Consider the following 18,351-nt stretch of genomic DNA (forward strand, 5'->3'; position numbering starts at 1 on the left):
ACAAGGTTTCAACTAACTTGACATGACAATAAATACTTAACTGAATTTCTATTTTTACGTTTCCCGCGGTAAGAAGCCGTAGCCGTCCTAAGTACCTACCATCAGTAAAATTTCCTATGTAACGTTTAAGTTTCCCGGGGTTAAATGCTTTTTTACCGCGGGAAAGACTTAGATTTTTTATTTTAGTCACACTATACCAAGTCCTGTGAAATTCCCGGCTATTTTGAACGTACCTACTGATACTTTAATTCTACATATTTGTTTAGATTTTAATGCATTCAACTTAAATTTTAAATATTTAAATAGCATTTCAATAGCATAACTATCTAATTTCTTCAATCCTTATACTCCACACCAAACAGATCTTCGGCAATATACCCTCTACGCACGTTTCGCTCCGAAACCGGAGCATCCTCAGGAGATGTTGACTTTACAGTGAACAATTGTTTAGTCTTAACAATTGTTCATTGTAAAGTCAACATCTCAGTCAAACTCCTTTGATTTTAAATCGTCACAAACTAGGCTAGGCTAGTCATATGGTCAGGTCATTAGTTCTCAATAGGTTAAACCGATTTTACTTAAGGGCTGATAGTCTTGTCGTAAGAGCTTTACTGGATCATACATATTCAATGAATATTTGCAATACACTAGAGTATAATAGAGACTAGTCAGCTCCAACGATTAAGAATTTTTTTTTTCAAAGAGGATGCAAACATTATTTAAAATTCTGCTTGGTCTTCCATCGTCGCTGGGTCTGAAGGGGACAAATCCAAAAATATAAAAAAAGTTTAGAATCAAATCTGTTCAAATCAAAGCCATTAACCCAAAAAGGGGAGGAAGAAGAATTTAGGACAGAAGAAAAAATAACCAAGTATGGTCAACGATCTTTGCCTGTCCCGAGGGGATAAATTAAAACAACAACAAAATCTGTCACTCGTGAGTAGTCTTGTCATTTGTCACTTATCAGCACAGCTTGTCAGTAATAAACGTAAAACTCAAACTCCTACCTAAGTAACGTAGGTACTCTAGTCCAGTAGCACTTCTTAATTTTAATATCTGCACCGTTGGGATACTCAGGAATTACATAAATTTACATACAGAAAAAAATGTTTGGTCCTTCTTATAAAGATTTTATCTGAAGCAAAGTCCTATTTTATGAAAAAGTGAAGGAATGGGGAGACTAAAATTTAACTCGTTCCTTTGGGGAATAATCATTGCTTCAGCTACGTGGAGTATATCGTTGTATTTGTACTGGTTGTTAAATACGAGTGGTAAGTTTACAGCTTATTTTTCTTCATTCGTAAATATCAATACCAGAATAAAAACGATGCAACATCAGTCAATATGTATCAGAAATGTTTGTTTCAAATCTCAACGCTAAACCTAGATTATTTTTGTTAATATTATTATAAAGCAAACGTTCCCTCGTACATCATGATAATTATTACTCCAACTAATAGAGGTTTACTGTTGGACATGGGTCCCTTGTATGGATTTTAACACCACTGTCTCCATACACTCCACTCCACAATGAGATCGGTAGTAGGATCACCCAGCTTGGTGCAAGAATGGCAAAAATTTTGAAAAGATCAGTAACAGTGGTTGGACAGTAAAATGAACACAGTAACAAACAAACACTTTTATATTAGTATGGAGTATTGATACCACAAATGTTTATGTATTAATTTTTGTTATACTTTTGAACATGTAATGTTTGATCAAACAATATTTAAGTCAAGCTGTATAATAGGTTATATTTAACTTTGTGGGGAATATTTTTCATTAAATACTTACCCTTTTTTAGGTGAGAATGTTTCAAACCACACTGAGAACAGGTTTCGTTACCATCTAGCTAATATGGATGAAAAGGATCGAATAAAAAACAATGACAAATCTATTGCAGCTTTGGAGGGCAAGAATTTGTTGTATGACAACTCAAAAACAATCAATGATCAGTTTGCTGGTAAAATGTGGAAATATCAAAAAGGAAAATCTGAATATCAAAGGAAGATTATGCTTCGGGAGAAGTTTGCTAAGCAGCTGAGAGTTAAATCTCCCGCACAACCAGATAAGAGCTTGGGTAATAACATGAACCAATACTAATAACTAAGACACTACCTGCAGAACCATGGTTGCCGCAGCAGCACCCTGAACACGTTTTTATATTGATTTTTGTTACAGAAGATCAATTTGGCCTAATTCATAATGCAGAAGATGTCCGGATCCGTGAAAAGGGATATACTATGCACGCATTTAACACTTTGATTTCCCAGAGAATTGGAAATAATAGAGGAGTTCCTGACACCAGATATAAATTGTGAGTAATTTTATACATTATATTTCCATAAATGGGCTAAAATATGGTTCTGTATCAGCTTCTGCTATAATTCCACATGTTATTTGCAAATAAATAATTATGATTATGTCCATTATTCATACTATCAATATTAATATTAAAAACAGTTTCTTGCTTAAACCGCTGAGTAGATTTAGATTGACTTATTTAAATTTCTGAGTGCATCCATAAACATAATTTTGCAGGTGTCGTTCACAAAAATTTCATCGGAAGTTACCTAAGGCATCAATCATTATTTGTTTTTACAATGAACACTTTGAAACACTAATGCGTTCGGTTCATTCTATATTAGGTCGCACAGACCAACAGAATCTTAAAGAGATTATACTTGTTGATGATTATAGCGACATAGACGATCTTCACGAGCGAGTGCAAAATGCTATAAATGAATTAAATAATTCGGTGAAAAAACAAGAAGAGATGCTAGAATCAAATAACATCGATGGTGATAATATAATTGATGATTACATTAACGACGACAATGTCAATGGCCTAGGTAATTTCAAAAAAACAACTGAGTTTTCCAAGGGAATTTTCAATATAAGATTATTAAAAACGAAGAAGAGAGAAGGGCTAATTCGTGCTAGGTTATTTGGTGCAGAAAATAGTGTTGGAGAAGTGAGTATCCTGTTTATGCTCCCAAAATCTGTTCCTTCCATTGATTGAATGGATTGAACTTTCAACATAATAAGTAAAAATTTTTGATTAACACCATTCTAAGGTGCAGAAATGGATACTGAAAGCCCAGCGTTGGTAGTCGCCTATTTCTTTCATATACCACTCGTCATTATCATCATCATATCAACCCATTACGGGCCCACTGTTCACTCTTCCAATAATAAGAAGGAGTTAAGGCTGTAGTCCGCCACGCTGGCCCAGTGCAGATTGTTGGACTCCAATTGGACCTATGAGAACATACAGAGAACTCTCAGGCATGCCGGTTTCCTCACGATGATTTCCTTCACCGTTGAAGCAAGTGATATTTTAATTACTGAAAAACGCTCATAAATTAGAAAACTTAGAGATACGTTTGGCGAAGTTTGAACCCCAGCACCTTAGGCGTAAAGTGAAGTCGAGCTCCCTCCCACCCACTGGGCTATCACCGCTATACATATGCCGTATATATCACTGAACTAGTTGCAAAGCAGCTTCTGGGCCATATCTCCAGCGCTTATACCAGTGATATCTTTAAATATCAGTTTATTTGACATGCCTTGTCATCCAAAATTATGGATTATAATTCTGTAACAAAACCTCAACAATATTCTAATAATACTGCTTAAAACAATGGTAGTAAGGCCCCGGGATAGTTTTGTTTGTGCTACAAAGGCATTATGTTGTGTCTATGTAGTAAGTATGTATTTTGATGAGCAATATTAAATCATTAGAGATAACCTACCTGACCTACTAACTTAACAAAAATTGTAATCATTCCAGGTTCTTGTATTTCTGGATTCTCACATAGAAGTGAATGTAGATTGGCTTCCTCCACTCTTGGCAAGATTATCTGAAGGTGTAGACGGCGTCCATGTGAGATTTTCACCGCGTGCAGTCACACCTGTCATTGATGTCATCAATGCTGATACTTTTGAATATACCGCCAGCCCATTGGTGAGAGGTGGATTCAACTGGGGCCTGCATTTCAAGTGGGATAACCTGCCTAAAGGAACCTTGAAAAGTAAGTTTATTATACAAACTTATAATACTTATACTATATATTTTGTTGATGCAATTGTGATGCAAGACGCAAGGTTGTGAGCAAGCTAGGGTGATCCCGTTTTCACGAACGACGAACAGGGCAATGCCTAAATAAGTATTACCTAAACTAAGGAGATTCCTAGGTATACATCAATCATTCACCAATAGATAGTAGCAAAGAGTAGATAACACGTTTTTCTTTCTATAAATATCTCCTAAATAATAAAGCATTCGATTAAGGCGACTCCTAGGTTTAGTGAAAACGGTCATTAGTCTTATTATTTCGAGAACAATACTATAACCCGCCCACTTACTATAACCCACGTCCAGATTGTTGATTGATTAAATCCCTACAACCTGGACTCAAGTTGTAGTAATGCATTTACAAATAAATAGTTAATAATATTAATAATAAATATACTGCGACAGTACAGACCATATAACCCTAAAGTAAACGTAGCTTGTGTTATGGGTACTAAAATGACTTGAATATGTTTTTGAATAATAAACATAAATAGTTTTAATAATATCCAGTCACTGAAAAACGTTTATGTTCATTACACAATCATTTTCCAATTGTGGGAATCGAACCTACTGCCTTGACTCAGAAAGCTAGGTCGCTGCCCACTGCGCCAATCTGCCGTCAAAATTTTAATACTCTTTTTTGTTTTGTTCAAGCCTCAATAATGTTTTTAGTTGTTTTTTTTTAAATATTATAATTAACGCGATCACAAGCGAATCGTGGCGGGAGGTCGTAAGACAACTTGAGCGGCTCTTAAGACTCGAAATCGAAAGCACTCGCTTCCAAATGCCAAGCCTGAAAGTAATAAAAATAAGAAAATAATAAATGTACTAATAAATGTACCCTGCTTTCTTAGTCCAAGGTCGTGGGTTCGATTACCACAACTGGACAATATTTGTGTGATGAACATAAATGTTTTTCAGTGTCTGGGTGTTTATCTATATATTATAAGTATTTATGTATATTATTCATAAAAAATATTCATCAGTTTTCTTAGTTCCTATAACACAAGCTACGCTTACTTTGCGACTAGATAGGAAATTTATTTATTATTATTTACTATAATTTTTTCATTTAAGAACGCTTTTTGTATATAAAGCTGTGCAAGACCGTTGGACGATGCGAGGATGCAAGGCTTATTTGGGAAACTATGTGCCAAGGCAAGCAGTGTTGCCAAGCGATTGAGAATATTGAAGTATTTTTCTTGTGTGAAATGATGGTGAGATGAGATACCTAAAGGAACTAAGGCTGAGATGTGAGAGTGTATTTCAAAGTAGAGGTTAATGACAAAGTTTTTGTACTAGACATAAAAGACTTTGTCTCGTTTGAAAGTTTTGTTAAGTCTGAGCAAAGTCAAAGTACAATCTTTAGATCTGGGAAAGGATTATTTCACAGACGGTAGTTCAAATTCCTGACTAGCAATTAGCATCCGCAGCTTAGCTGTGCCCCTTTCTACCAGAGCTTCGCTAACTCATAAAATAAGGGACGTACAACATATGTTCTGGTTGGTTGTTTGGCATGGTGCCAAAAACCAAGTGTGAACCAATACCGAAGGTACTTTAGGGGAAATGTCTAAAAAAAATTAGAAACAAGGTAAATTCTTTGTATGAGAATACGCTTTAATACGCTGTATATTTTGCATTGCATTAATATCGAAACAAAAAAAAAATTACAGCAAAAAGTGCAACTAGTCATTGGATTTATTGCACCTAGACTTTCTTAAACTTTTTTATCGATTGAAAGTAGAAATATACATGTTTCTCATAGGAGAATTCACGCTAGTGTGATGATTTAGTGACTCTAGAATATTATTCCGCTTAGAGCAAACCATCTTAAAGGCTTAAACCTAGACCTCAAATCTTGCATGCCGCGCGAACTGTTGCCCTGCATATAGCCACTGATTTTCCTTTTACTATAAGGTGAGCCATCCGCTTAAAAAAGTAAACTTATGCGATGCAGTTTTCCATTATAAGGGAAGGATCCCTGATAGAAAGTTCTTAAAATAAAATATCTATATCTATAACAATAATAATTCTGAAGAATTTGTTTTTGTTTGAACTCCTTAATGTAGGTAACGGTTGAATATCAAAAATATTTTTCATGCATTTTGCATACGAAGTAAGCTGTGCGCAGTAAACATAAGTTGTGTGCAGACGGAGTAACGGGCAACCGACAGTATGGTAGCAAAATTAAAAGTGCGCTATTTTAGGTAAACACAAGTTGCTATCAATTTCTTACATATTGCTTTTCACGCAAGTCCTATGTATTTTTTTAAACAATAAGAATTATTAAGACAATAATTAATTACTGTAAATGTTTTCAAAACAATATTATCGTTGTGTTATTATGATTGCATGGCGGTAGTCAATGCAGAAGGCTAATTAGTCATTCATCATGACCGATGTCAGTAGGGTAGGGTTATCGCAGTGTGTCAAGACTTATAATTATTGTATAAATGTTATGTGCAGATAATTTCGTGATCCATATAATTATTTAATTACTCATTATAAATTACAAGTATAGTGCCTCTCCATTATGAGAGATTTGTGACTACAATCAAAGAGGATATAACTCTTCGTTAATACAGTGAAAAATTGTGTTATTCTCAAGAGTGCCTTCTTATAAGTATACGCATATTGGAAACAAATTTATAAATTTGAGTACAAAAATTTGGCGTTTGAACTGTGCCACTATTTTATCCTGAAATCTATACTAATAGTATAAATCTAGTCCTCATTACAAAGGTGTTGGAATGGCGACCCCGCACAGGTAAACGCAGTGTTGGTCGGCCCCCAACAAGGTGGACAGACGACATCAAACGAGTCGCTGGGAGCCGCTGGAAGCAAGCGGCCCAGGACCGTGGTTTTTGGAACTCTCTACAAAAGACCTATGTCCAGCAGTGGACTTCAATCGGTTGAAGTGATGATGATGATGATGAGAATAAATCTGAAAGTGGGTTTGTTTGTTTGATATCCACGTTCGGCCTTCGGAACTGCACTGATTTCAAGAAAATTGGAACTCGGGCTCTGAAGGCGGGCAGAGAAAACGTTTTTTCTAAGGAAAATCATGCACGAACCGACACCGCGTGATTTAAAAATGTAACCTGATATTTCTAGCAAACCGATATAATTAGCAAACTTTTCTCTTCGATGACTTTAGACCGCGAAAACAAAACGTTCATTAGGACTGGTAAAACGCGGTCAAAGGTACGGCGAACAGCTTGTGCTTTTATAATGTAGAGTTGAACAAACCGGCTGCGGGTAAATTTTTTTATATCGTATTAGTGTAAATGATTAGTAATAAAAAGGTTATTTATATTTATAAAAAAGCGGTGATAGCTTATTAGTTACAACCTAAACCATTCTCATTTTCAGATGAGACTCGTGCCCTGTATTGGGCCGTAAGTAGGTATTATTTATTCTACATCTTGTTAGTTACACTACATAACAACACAATCTATGGATAACTATAACACAAATGAATGAAAGATGACATTAAACATTATGAAAGACATGATATACATAAACATTATGTGTAATATTAATATCATTAATATTATACATAAACATTATGTATAATATTTTATACATATTATTTTGCTCCTTGGTATTTTCATCATTTAATATTCAAGTCTAAACCATTTCCTTGTACGCTGTATACTAAAACTCCTTTTTTCTTATATATTTTGACCGTACTGTTTATTTTAAAGAATTGTGTGCGAAATTAATTATTCTATTGTTTCAGATGATGAGGACTTCGTGAAACCAATAAGGTCCCCGACTATGGCGGGTGGATTGTTCGCGATCTACCGCGAGTATTTCAATAACATTGGTCGGTACGACTCCGGCATGAACTTGTGGGGTGGCGAAAACTTAGAAATATCATTCCGCGTATGTATTATGCGTTATCCATAAATAAACGTCTTGTATGTGTGCGTTTGATGCTCTCTGAACTCCGCCCGCTCGTTGGTGTGTGTGCAGACATGTGTTTTACAGATACACACATGTAATTATGTGTGATGGCGTGAACTTACGTTTGATAAACACAATTCATTCATTTTATATAAACAGTCGGATATTTAATTAATCGAATAAATAATTGGATTCTTTATACATAGGCAATGTGCATCGGTAGCGCCTTATTATTTTCATCTTGAGATCCTAATGAGAGGCGGTTTTTCAGGGCTTTAAAGTTCCAGTATCACGTTGAGAGTAACAGATCTAATTCGGTCTTGTATTTACATTCTAAAATTCAGTAGCCTATAATAGTAATAAATAATAAATAAACACACAAATACTTAGAATATACATATAAACACCCAGACACTGAAAAACATTCATGCTCATCACACAAACTATTTACCAGTAGTGGGAATCGAACCCACGGCCATGGACTCAGAAAGCAGGGTCGTGCCCACTGCGCCAGTCGGGCGTCCACTGGCTGGTTGAGAGAGGACTCTAGTCCAACAGTGGACTAGAGTCCTCTCTCAACGGAAGGGTTTCGCCCGTAACGCTATGCTTCCTGGTCTGACGGGTTGGACATCGCAGTAGATGGCCAACCCGTCAGACCAGTAGCACGGATGACGCTGATGTCCGTTCCTCATTATATTCCCTGAGTCGCACTATACCCGTGGGAAGAGGACGGTTGGTGACAACTGTATTCTGTTCTTCCGTCACAACACGGCATGGATATAGTCTATCACCGCTCATTCATCTATCATCATCAAGTCAACCAATTGACGTCCACTGCTGGACATAGATCTTTTGTTTTTGTGTTCCACAATCAACGGTCCTGGGCCGCTTGCCTCCAGCGACCCGCCCGATGTCATCTGTCCACCCTGCCCATTGCCACTTCGGCTTCGCGACTCGCTGAGCTATGTCAGTAACTTATAGTTCGTCTACGGATCTCCTAATTTTTGATTTGATCACGTAAAGATACTCGAAGCATAGCTCTCTTCATCGCCCGCTTTGTGACTCAGAGCCTTCTTACGAGGGCCATAGTAAGCGGCCACGTTACTATGGACCGCTTATTAAATTTGAATAATTCTTGGGTATATCAACATTTATTATCTTTGCTTTAGATTTGGATGTGCGGCGGGATTCTTGAACTCATCCCTTGCAGCCGCGTCGGCCACGTCTTCCGTAAACGCAGACCGTACGGTTACGGGGAAAAAGAAGACTCCATGCTACATAATTCGATGAGGATGGCTCGCGTTTGGATGGACGATTACGTGGTAACATATTTATACAACGTCTAATATAATTACGAAATAATATTGAGGGAAATATAACTATATTTCATATGGAACCATGCCATAGAGATATTTAATCAAAAGAAGCATATTTATTTTTTAAGTGTTTTCTTATGACAACCCTATTGAAAGTAAAAGATCGAAACGTGCATAGTACCTACGATACGCGACACGTACCTAATAAAGTGACAGAAGTTACATGCTTTTAATTTTGCATGTGAAATCATATACGGGCTGTATATGATATGATATCTTTTAGTAAAAACTATGGCAGTGGTTTACTCAAAAACTACTACTAAGTCTTGCTATGTACCTGTAAAGTATTATTTCGGTTGTATACCCATTCAAATATTAAGTATTTAAAATATGTATTTTTTTTATTTGAGCCTTTTTTTTTTTTTTGCTTATCTCCGGCAATCGCGGCATTAGTTATTTGTCAATAGGCATGAAGACTAAATTTGAAAAACTGCCCTATGATATTCGGTAGAAGTATCTACTATATCCGAAAAATATCTTATTTCTGCATAAATTAAAGGTTGTATTGATATTAATTGCAAAGTATGTTTAATCAAATTATTTCCCGCGAAAACGCTCGCCGGGTGTACCCGTGACATCATAAGCAAATTCGAGCTTTTATAAGTCCGTGTGCCATAGATACAGATTATTGGTATTGATAACAAAAAACTTAGCAACTGATAGTTTGAAATGACAAAATACTTGATATACGCAGAGATTTTTGAAGTTCAAACGGTACAAAATTATGTTTATATAGACGTGACGTCATAATTTTTAATTCGGTATTCACCTGTAATGAGGGATTGAATGATTTTGCAGTTTTTTTACAAATCATCTTCTTTATTCTTTGTTACTGTCATCATGCCTATTGAGCAACGTGTTGTGCTTCTGCCACCGTTGCTGCTAATTCGTTTAGCCTTTTTATCTAGAAAATATTGCAGGTATTGGAATTGAACATGTTTAGTAAATAAATATAATCTGGATGAACGTTTGATTTGACCGTCGTCATACAATATCTGAGTTTCGTGCTTCAGAGATCATGATAGGCCCAGCAATTCATAAGTCATCAGTTTACAAAAATGAAAAAAGAAAAAAAAATAGCCTTTTTATCTAGAAAAATTTGCATGTATTGAAATTAAACATGTTAAGCAAATAAATATAACCTGGATGAACGATTGATTTGTCCGTCGTCATACAATATCTAAGTTTTAAAAAGAAAATAAATTAACTAACTATCCAGAGTTAGTTAATTTATTTTACGTGAGAATTCAGCATGAGTGAGAACTGTGAGGCAATTGAAAATCGACTCTACACTTATATCTAAGAATAAAGACTCTAGCAAATTTGAACAGTTACATAAATTTCTAAATATGTAGGAGGATATTTAGAAATTAATCATTTTATCAATATTCTTTAGTCATTATTAATATAATAAAAAAAGGTGTTCTGACTATGGGATATACTCGTAACTATGACAGCTATATTTTATCAACATCCCTCACTCTATAACTTGACTATTTTCAGAAAAAAGTGATAGAACAAAATCCATCAGCAGCCCACGTGTCCATAGGCGATATATCCGAACGAGTGCAGTTACGCAATAGCCTGCATTGCAAGTCATTCAAATGGTATCTCGATAATGTATACCCTGAGATAGAGTCTGGTGAAGACTCGGCCGCTAAGAAAAAGATCGCCGCACTAAATGACCCCGAGAAAAATAAATTGCAACCTTGGCATTCTAGGTAACTTATTTATTTTTGAATACTACTCAAAGTTAAAGAAAAAAAAATAGACATTATAGATTTATGGATACAAAAGGTAGTCTTCTGGCGAAGTAGCAATCTCGGCCAGGCAACCTTAGCAATACGACAAAATGAGCGAAAAAAAACCGGTGGTGTAAAAATATATTAATCCCATATTTAAATACCTACAAATATAGCAAATACATGAACAGGATTACGCATAAGAAACGCAATAAGAACGGTACTTATGTACGTTACGTCCACCGAGGAGACCAATATCATCTATAAACACTAGGCTTTCCTCTTTGGTATTTAACTTCATCTTAAAAAAGAGGTAAAACTTATTATTGAAAATAACAAAAAAAAATTTGTGCAACATCTCTTTAGGCTAATGATATTTAGCAGGATGATGGATTAAATTTATGGGTTGGACCAATAATTTTAAGGGATTTTATTTTTGCCACCTTGGGTGCCTGGGATAGCACGTTAAGCGGTTTTTCTGGTTAATATCATTTGCACGTGATAATAATCCCTGCAGCCCGCAAACCAGCACTGGAGCAGCGTCTTGAGTCAATGCTCTAAAACTCTCTGTCCTGAGAGAGATTGCCCAGCAGTGGGATTTTGATAAGTTGAGGATTATGATGGTGATGATTTAAGTTGTATTTTGTTTGCACAGAAAACGCAATTATACCGACTCATTTCAAATCCGCCTGAAGAATACGTCATTATGTATCCAAAGCAGTAAGGATATTAAAACTAAAAATACTGGATTGCTGCTGTCAAGTTGCATGAGGACTCTAAATCAGGTATGGTTTTTTTTAATTCCACACAAAACAATAAAAAAATTGGTATATTTGTTTATTTTATTATTTGTTTTTTAAGTTATACTTCTTTTGGCGCGTTAGGGAAAAATGTATGAAAAGTAAATTTTTACGATGCGCGCGCACACCATCACAAAATACCGACACCCTGAAGTATGCTTATGAGGTTTGAAAGTTTACACTTACAATTGTCAAAGTCTGCGGGCTCATTCCGGTGATTGATTCAATTGTAAAAAAAAATCTCAAATATTAATAGTGACTGAAACTTGGTTATTCGATAATGCGTCTATTAGTATTCCAAATTTAATTTTGTTTATTATGCACATTTCTTTAATTTTGTAGAAACATTTTTTTATGATATTTAAATAAACTCTATTTAACTAGATGATGCGTTATAAATTATAATAAGACTTTTTATGTATTAAACACCTTTTTTCTATTGTTAGTTTCGTTTTTTCTACAGAAAAAGGCGAAAGATAAAATATTAGTCTTGTTACGCCAAATAAGTGTAACTTCTCACGCGTGTAGATAATTGTTTTAATTAATTCTCATACGTGTTTTTATTTACGCCATGTTTTGTTATTTAACGAAACAGACAGAGTTTCTGAAAGGAAGAGTGTTCCTAACAAATATTAGAGTAGTTTTTTGTTTGTACAAGTTTGCCCTTGACTGCAATCTCTCGTGTTATTTTAACTACCAAACGCCGAAGTTCAAATGACCCCGCCTGGTAATCCCACCTCCCACTTATAACATCACCGCGGTCACCATTGCACCAGGAATATTCCACCAGGAATAAAGTTTTTTCGAACCGAAAAATCTATTCTAATAGAATTTTTTTTTCCCACGTTATAGATGTGGTTCGAAACAGACCGGCACGAGTTGGTTCTTGGTCGAATATTGTGTTTGGATGCAACTAACAGCTTGTCCCCGGTGATCGGAAAATGTCATGAACTTGGCGGGACTCAGGAGTGGAAACATAAAGGATCGGTATGTAATGTATAACTTGGATTTTTGTAACATGCAAATTATCTACAATCAAAATTATTGATTTAGGGGGATAATTTTAGTATTATCCGTAACGGATGCTTATAACTTAAAATGAATCCTCGATATTATTAGGCTTTGAAAACATAAGAATCTTAACAAACTTGGTACCCTCATTTGCGAAATGGGGGTTTCAAGAGTTATTGAAAGTACTATCCAAATAAAAGATTAGTTCGGACAAACAGACTGACACAAAGTGTCTTTATGCTATGCCATAATTCATAAAATTCTTATGAGCATCGAAGTCGTCATTCAGTCGTCAGTCGGCTTAATCTTTAGGTGGACTTTTTTTTTTAAAAACCCGGTATTCCTTGGAAAACTGGGATGAATGGAAATAATGGGTGGAATTTTTATACAGCATTTTGTAGTAATTGCATTCTCAATTTTTTTTATTTTTTATTCCACTTAAAGTTGGCCCTTGACTGCAATCTCACCTGCTGATAAATGATGATGCAGTCTGAGATAAATTTAAAGATTTTAAAATAATGACAGTGTATAGTCAGTACATATTTGAAAATTTAATGTACGTTCATAAAAACATTTCTAAATTTAAGAAAAAATGTGACTGCAATAATTTAAACATTAGAAGTAAGAATAAACTTACAGTGCAATATACTAGGTTACATAAAATTCATAATTCGTTTAAAGGAAATTGCATACAATTTTACAATAAACTACCAATTGACATGTTGGAGATGTCTCTTAAAAAGTTCAAAGTTTGTATTAAACGTAAGCTTATAGAAAAGTCTTACTATAGTATAAAGGACTACGTAAACGATAAAAAAGCTTGTGTGTAAATTATTGCTCTAACCAGGTTGCTCTTCTAATAATTTAAAATGACATTGTGAGATGGTGATAACAAAAAAAAAAAACACCCGGCTATGTTTGTTTTGGGCTTCTTCTTAGACCAGGACGCGTTTGGAACCCTCGTAGCTTTAGTTTTAAGTTTACGAATGTGGTTATCGCCATCATCTCACTACCGTGTAATTCTTATGTAGTAAAGTTGGCTTACTGACGATAGTTGAACGTGATAACGTCTTAAGAAAATACTGATGGAATGGTTGCATTTTTCAAAAGAAAATTTTAATTTTATTTGTTTGATAGATATTATCGTTGCTATAAACAATTGACACCACATTCACTTTTCACTGCACTTTATCCTTGCCGAAAACATGTTAAAGTATTATTGTATAAAAGCTGTCCACACGGACGCATCGCTCACTCAAGTAGGAGAGAGACAGATGTCGAACGCGGAGGCCGACTGTGCCTCTTTGTCGCTCGTTCCGCGCTCTCGCTTGCACTTCAAGCCTTGAATGGAACGCCTCAGAGCGAGGTAACGCCGCATACGTCATGTTTTGCGTGCAGCCGGCTCCATCGAATTATAAGACGTTGTCACGTCAAAAATAATATTGACAGACTTAGGAATTACAGATTTCTAAGGTATAAAAGTAAGCCTTCTTAGGTATAAAAAAATGCATCCCTATTGAGAACTAGCTTCTATTTTTGATATCTATTTAAAATCACTTTATTTTTTTTCATTCATTCATTCATTCATTCATTCATTTATTTATTTATTCATTTTATAGGCTGGCAGTCCTATTTACAACACAGCAGCAGGTATGTGCTTAGGAGTGGAACGGGCGTACCGAAGCGAGCCACTTCTCCTAGTGATCTGCGACAACCAACCGAGGAATCAATGGGACTTCATCAGGTCTTAAGTAATACAAAGATCTCCTTCCTGGCAAAACGGCAAAACGATTTTCATAATAGCATAATCTCAGTAGTTTAATTATGTTGATGTTGGTACTAATTATTGTTATTATGTCGCACGGAACATTTAATTACGCACTAAATGTTACCTATCATCTAACTACTGTGTGTGTATGTGAGCGTACCTTAACAGAGCGTTTCATTTATCTGGGATAGTGCGGAAACATCTTTAAAAAAAAAGAGAATATATCGCGTTGCTTCTAGCTTTAACAAAAAACTATTTTTATAACTTTAATGAAATTAATGAAATTAGTGATTCAAATGACTCATTTTTACGTTTAATTGAAAGTCCGACTTTATTTCACAGTTTCTTTTACATTATTCGATGATCATTTTGTGCTACATTTGTTTTTCAGTGTGGTATGTTGTTTTCCGGTTTTGCAACGATAAACATTTGAACTTGACACCATATCCTTTGGTGTAAGTTATCTACATATTGTCCCAGATTAAACAAAAACTGCATATTATGTTCTGTTTATTTAATTTGTTTTCCGCCCATAGTATTTTTCTACATATATTTTCTTGTTATTTTCTTTTAACTTTAATACGTTTATTACAATTCACATGTTGTTTCTATTTGTCTTGGTTGTTAGAGTTAAGGTATTTCATAGAAAGTGATTTTAATTTTCGCTACTAGTCTTCACTCTTCGTATGATTGCAAAATTGGTTGTCTTTTTAAATAGTAAACTATTAAATAATATTAAACTATGCTGTGTCTTATTTAGGATGATATTTTTGACAGATCACAGTGGAGTACAGATACTGTGTAATCGTTAATGCGCATATTCGATGATCGATTCTACTTTAATTTATAGAATTTTGAATCTAATAATAATATTGCGATAAAATTGTGTTTATTGAATTCGATTTTGTCTATTTCAAAACCGATTTCGATTGTCTGTGGTTGTTCGTTATCGCATTCACTAAATCGGCGGTAGGTACCCATCAATGAAGTAAGATATAATCTGTAATCTGTAATCCGGAAAAGAATATATTTCATGAATATATACTTGTAATATATTTTAACGGCGTGCACCTGCCAAAATCTTCATCCTAAATTAGACAAAGTATACCCATTCCGATCTTATGATATTGAGACATATCTAAGGTGATTTACAGTTCCGAATTTGAAGTAATTAACTTTTATATTTCAATTCAATTGCCACAATCAAAGGCCTTTGGTAATCATAATATTATGTACATGCAACATTGCTCGTTAATTCTGGAAAAAATGAACGGTCGTTTGCATAATAGAAAAGTAAAAAAATCAATATTTTATAAATTTTTCAACATGATTGTTAGAAATTATTATCTGCAATTATATTAATTAAGATGTCCCCGCCGTAGATTATGTCACTTTTATAGATTTAAACTGTTTCTGAATTTTTGAGGTTGTAACAAAGCCTGAATTAGTTTCATAGATTATTTGATCGACTCTTTTGTTGTTTACTAAATACCTGAAGATTGTTCCTAAAATATCTGCTGTGAAATAATTGACAGATATATCGCGAAATGTCTTCCAATTATTATCTGCAATGATGGTCTTGATTTTACTTAGCGTACCTCATTGATAAACTTTTGTTTACTTAGCTTATTCATAAACTTTTGCGATAAATTGTGATAATCACAATGCGTTGTCGTCTTCAATCAGATGTCAAATTACTGATGACAGAAATAAGACTAAGGTAAGACATTCAACCGCTGAGCAAAGTTTTACTATTAAGGCCACAAGGGTAAAAACTAAACCCAAGGATACATTAGACCACGTAGTGACATTTAAGTGAGAGTAAATGTTTCAGTTTCTCGGCGTTTAATAAAATTACATTTTTGGTAATCAGGCACGGTATTATTTTTAGTTATAGATAAAAGGAAGGCTTTCAATGAAATTGTAGGATTGTTATAAAGGCCCTAGTGCCAATAGCCGGTACAGTCCACTGCTTGAATAAAGGTCACCCCCAACTTCAGGGTTTGCCTATAATCACCTTGCTGTGAAGACGGGTAGGTGATCGCAGCAGGTGGACGTAGTAGTCCTGACGACCCTGCTGCCCATTCTCTTAGTCGCCTCGTACGACATCCGCATGAAAACAAGGGTTGTGGACAACTGTCGGATCTAATCGAAATTTAAGATTTCTCTACCTACATTAATAATTAATCAATAATTAATTTAACATGCCTATTCCCTTCTGTTTTGTTTGGGGTTTGACAATATTGTATATATTTGTGTATTATTGATATTAATTCTACAGGTATTTATAAATTATCAGTATTTATATATTATATTGTAAGTTTAGTATATGTATATATAGGTTTGTTTGTTATGTTTATTTGTATGCACCACCTTCCTCACTTCTTGAGCTATATTTAACGCCTTTGGTTCGATCAAAGAGATCGCTATGTAGCGATAAGGCCGCCAAATTGTATACTTTTTGTTATTTATAAATTTTCAATATGTTTATGTGGTGTACAATAAAAGTGTATTCATTCATTTATTCGATTAAGTGAAAGTTAACTATGGTATCGAAAAAGCGTCATCTAGTGACATTATTGGGAAACCGTACTGCAACTAGATGGCGCCTTTTTCGTTACCATACAAATCATAGTTAACTTCCACGCGTTCGAATATGTAGACGTAGCTAGCAAATCTCACACTGGCACTCTGCTGTAATGTGCACACGGCAGCTAAAAGAATTACTAAATACTGAATGGGTAGTAACTGAAAATACATGCAAAGTTGCCGCTAAGTTCTGGCATACAAACAATTTATATTACTTTCTGCTTTAAAGCGTACGTATCGTGGTTTTAGTTTTTTTATCGTATCGTTTACGCCTTGGATGATTAAAAAAAGTTTTTTACTTTATGAAAGCATTTAGCATTTAGGTTAGTATATTTGATATTTTGAAATGTTAACTAAATAGCTATAACAGATTTTAAAGAAACTAAAAGCAAATAAATCTGGGCCTATTACTTATATAGTATTTAGCTTTTTTGAGCCTTATCTTTGCATTCCGCCGCTTTTACCGTTATTATTATATATTGAAGATTCCGTCGACTTTTTATTCGTCACAATACCTAGTCATGTTTGTTTACATACATTTTACAGATCTTTTGTAACTAATAAGCTAACAACAAGCCTTTGAACGAATTCTAAGTATTTTACTGAAAAATCACAATATATAAAATCGTAAATAGTTTCTCTGCATTTACTTGGATATTGAAAACAAAACGTTGCACTTTACAAAAGAGTAAGTACTATACCGAAATCTCAAATTGCACTCTATCAGTTGTCAGTCGAGAAAACTTTACGATTTTTTAACCGCCTATTTAATTTTACTTCGCTATAGAAGTTTACTTTTATTGCTTTTATTTGACTTTATTTTGTTCGTACTCCTACAGAACGTGTTCGTAGCTGCTAAGTTTGTAACCATAGGAATAAATGCACTAATGAAAGGTTATTTAATTGAAAAACCTTTTTGGTGGTGGAGGTGCATTGAGCACTTTTTGGGTAAACAAAAAAACACGCGCCATGAGCTATATGTATATTGTATACTGTGAACTGTGTTCATAGATTTAGTTTTTACTATATGATTATAGATAATTCTGAATTCAGTGCTTGAAATTCTTCTTCATTCACT

General features: G+C 34.6%; 1 protein-coding gene across 2 annotated transcripts; it reads left to right on the top strand.

Annotated features, from left to right (window-relative positions):
* Positions 1 to 994: 994 nt before the first annotated feature.
* Positions 995 to 15,899, top strand: LOC120636497 (polypeptide N-acetylgalactosaminyltransferase 35A). Of its 2 annotated transcripts, none has more exons than XM_039908001.1 (11): positions 995 to 1,271; positions 1,805 to 2,080; positions 2,182 to 2,317; positions 2,542 to 2,974; positions 3,794 to 4,034; positions 7,821 to 7,966; positions 9,157 to 9,309; positions 10,867 to 11,084; positions 11,761 to 11,890; positions 12,758 to 12,892; positions 14,536 to 15,899. In XM_039908001.1, the coding sequence occupies exons 1-11, from the start codon at positions 1,172 to 1,174 to the stop codon at positions 14,665 to 14,667; spliced, it is 2,100 nt and encodes a 699-aa protein (XP_039763935.1). In that variant the 5' UTR covers positions 995 to 1,171; the 3' UTR covers positions 14,668 to 15,899. The 2 variants fall into 2 exon arrangements, with proteins under 2 accessions (XP_039763935.1, XP_039763936.1); XM_039908002.1 differs by having other exon boundaries at positions 1,904 to 2,080.
* The last annotated feature ends 2,452 nt before the right edge of the window (positions 15,900 to 18,351 follow it).

The sequence above is a fragment of the Pararge aegeria genome, chromosome Z (genome assembly GCF_905163445.1).
Source record: "Pararge aegeria chromosome Z, ilParAegt1.1, whole genome shotgun sequence".
NCBI classification, from domain to species: domain Eukaryota; kingdom Metazoa; phylum Arthropoda; class Insecta; order Lepidoptera; family Nymphalidae; genus Pararge; species Pararge aegeria.

Bases quoted from the DNA above. Each gene is read 5' to 3' on its own strand.
- LOC120636497 (XM_039908001.1), top strand. From the start codon at position 1,172: ATGGGGAGACTAAAATTTAACTCGTTCCTTTGGGGAATAATCATTGCT. The intron at 2,318-2,541 runs GTGAGTAATTTT...ATAATTTTGCAG, and splicing joins CCTGACACCAGATATAAATT to GTGTCGTTCACAAAAATTTC. The intron at 11,891-12,757 runs GTATGGTTTTTT...CCCACGTTATAG, and splicing joins GCATGAGGACTCTAAATCAG to ATGTGGTTCGAAACAGACCG.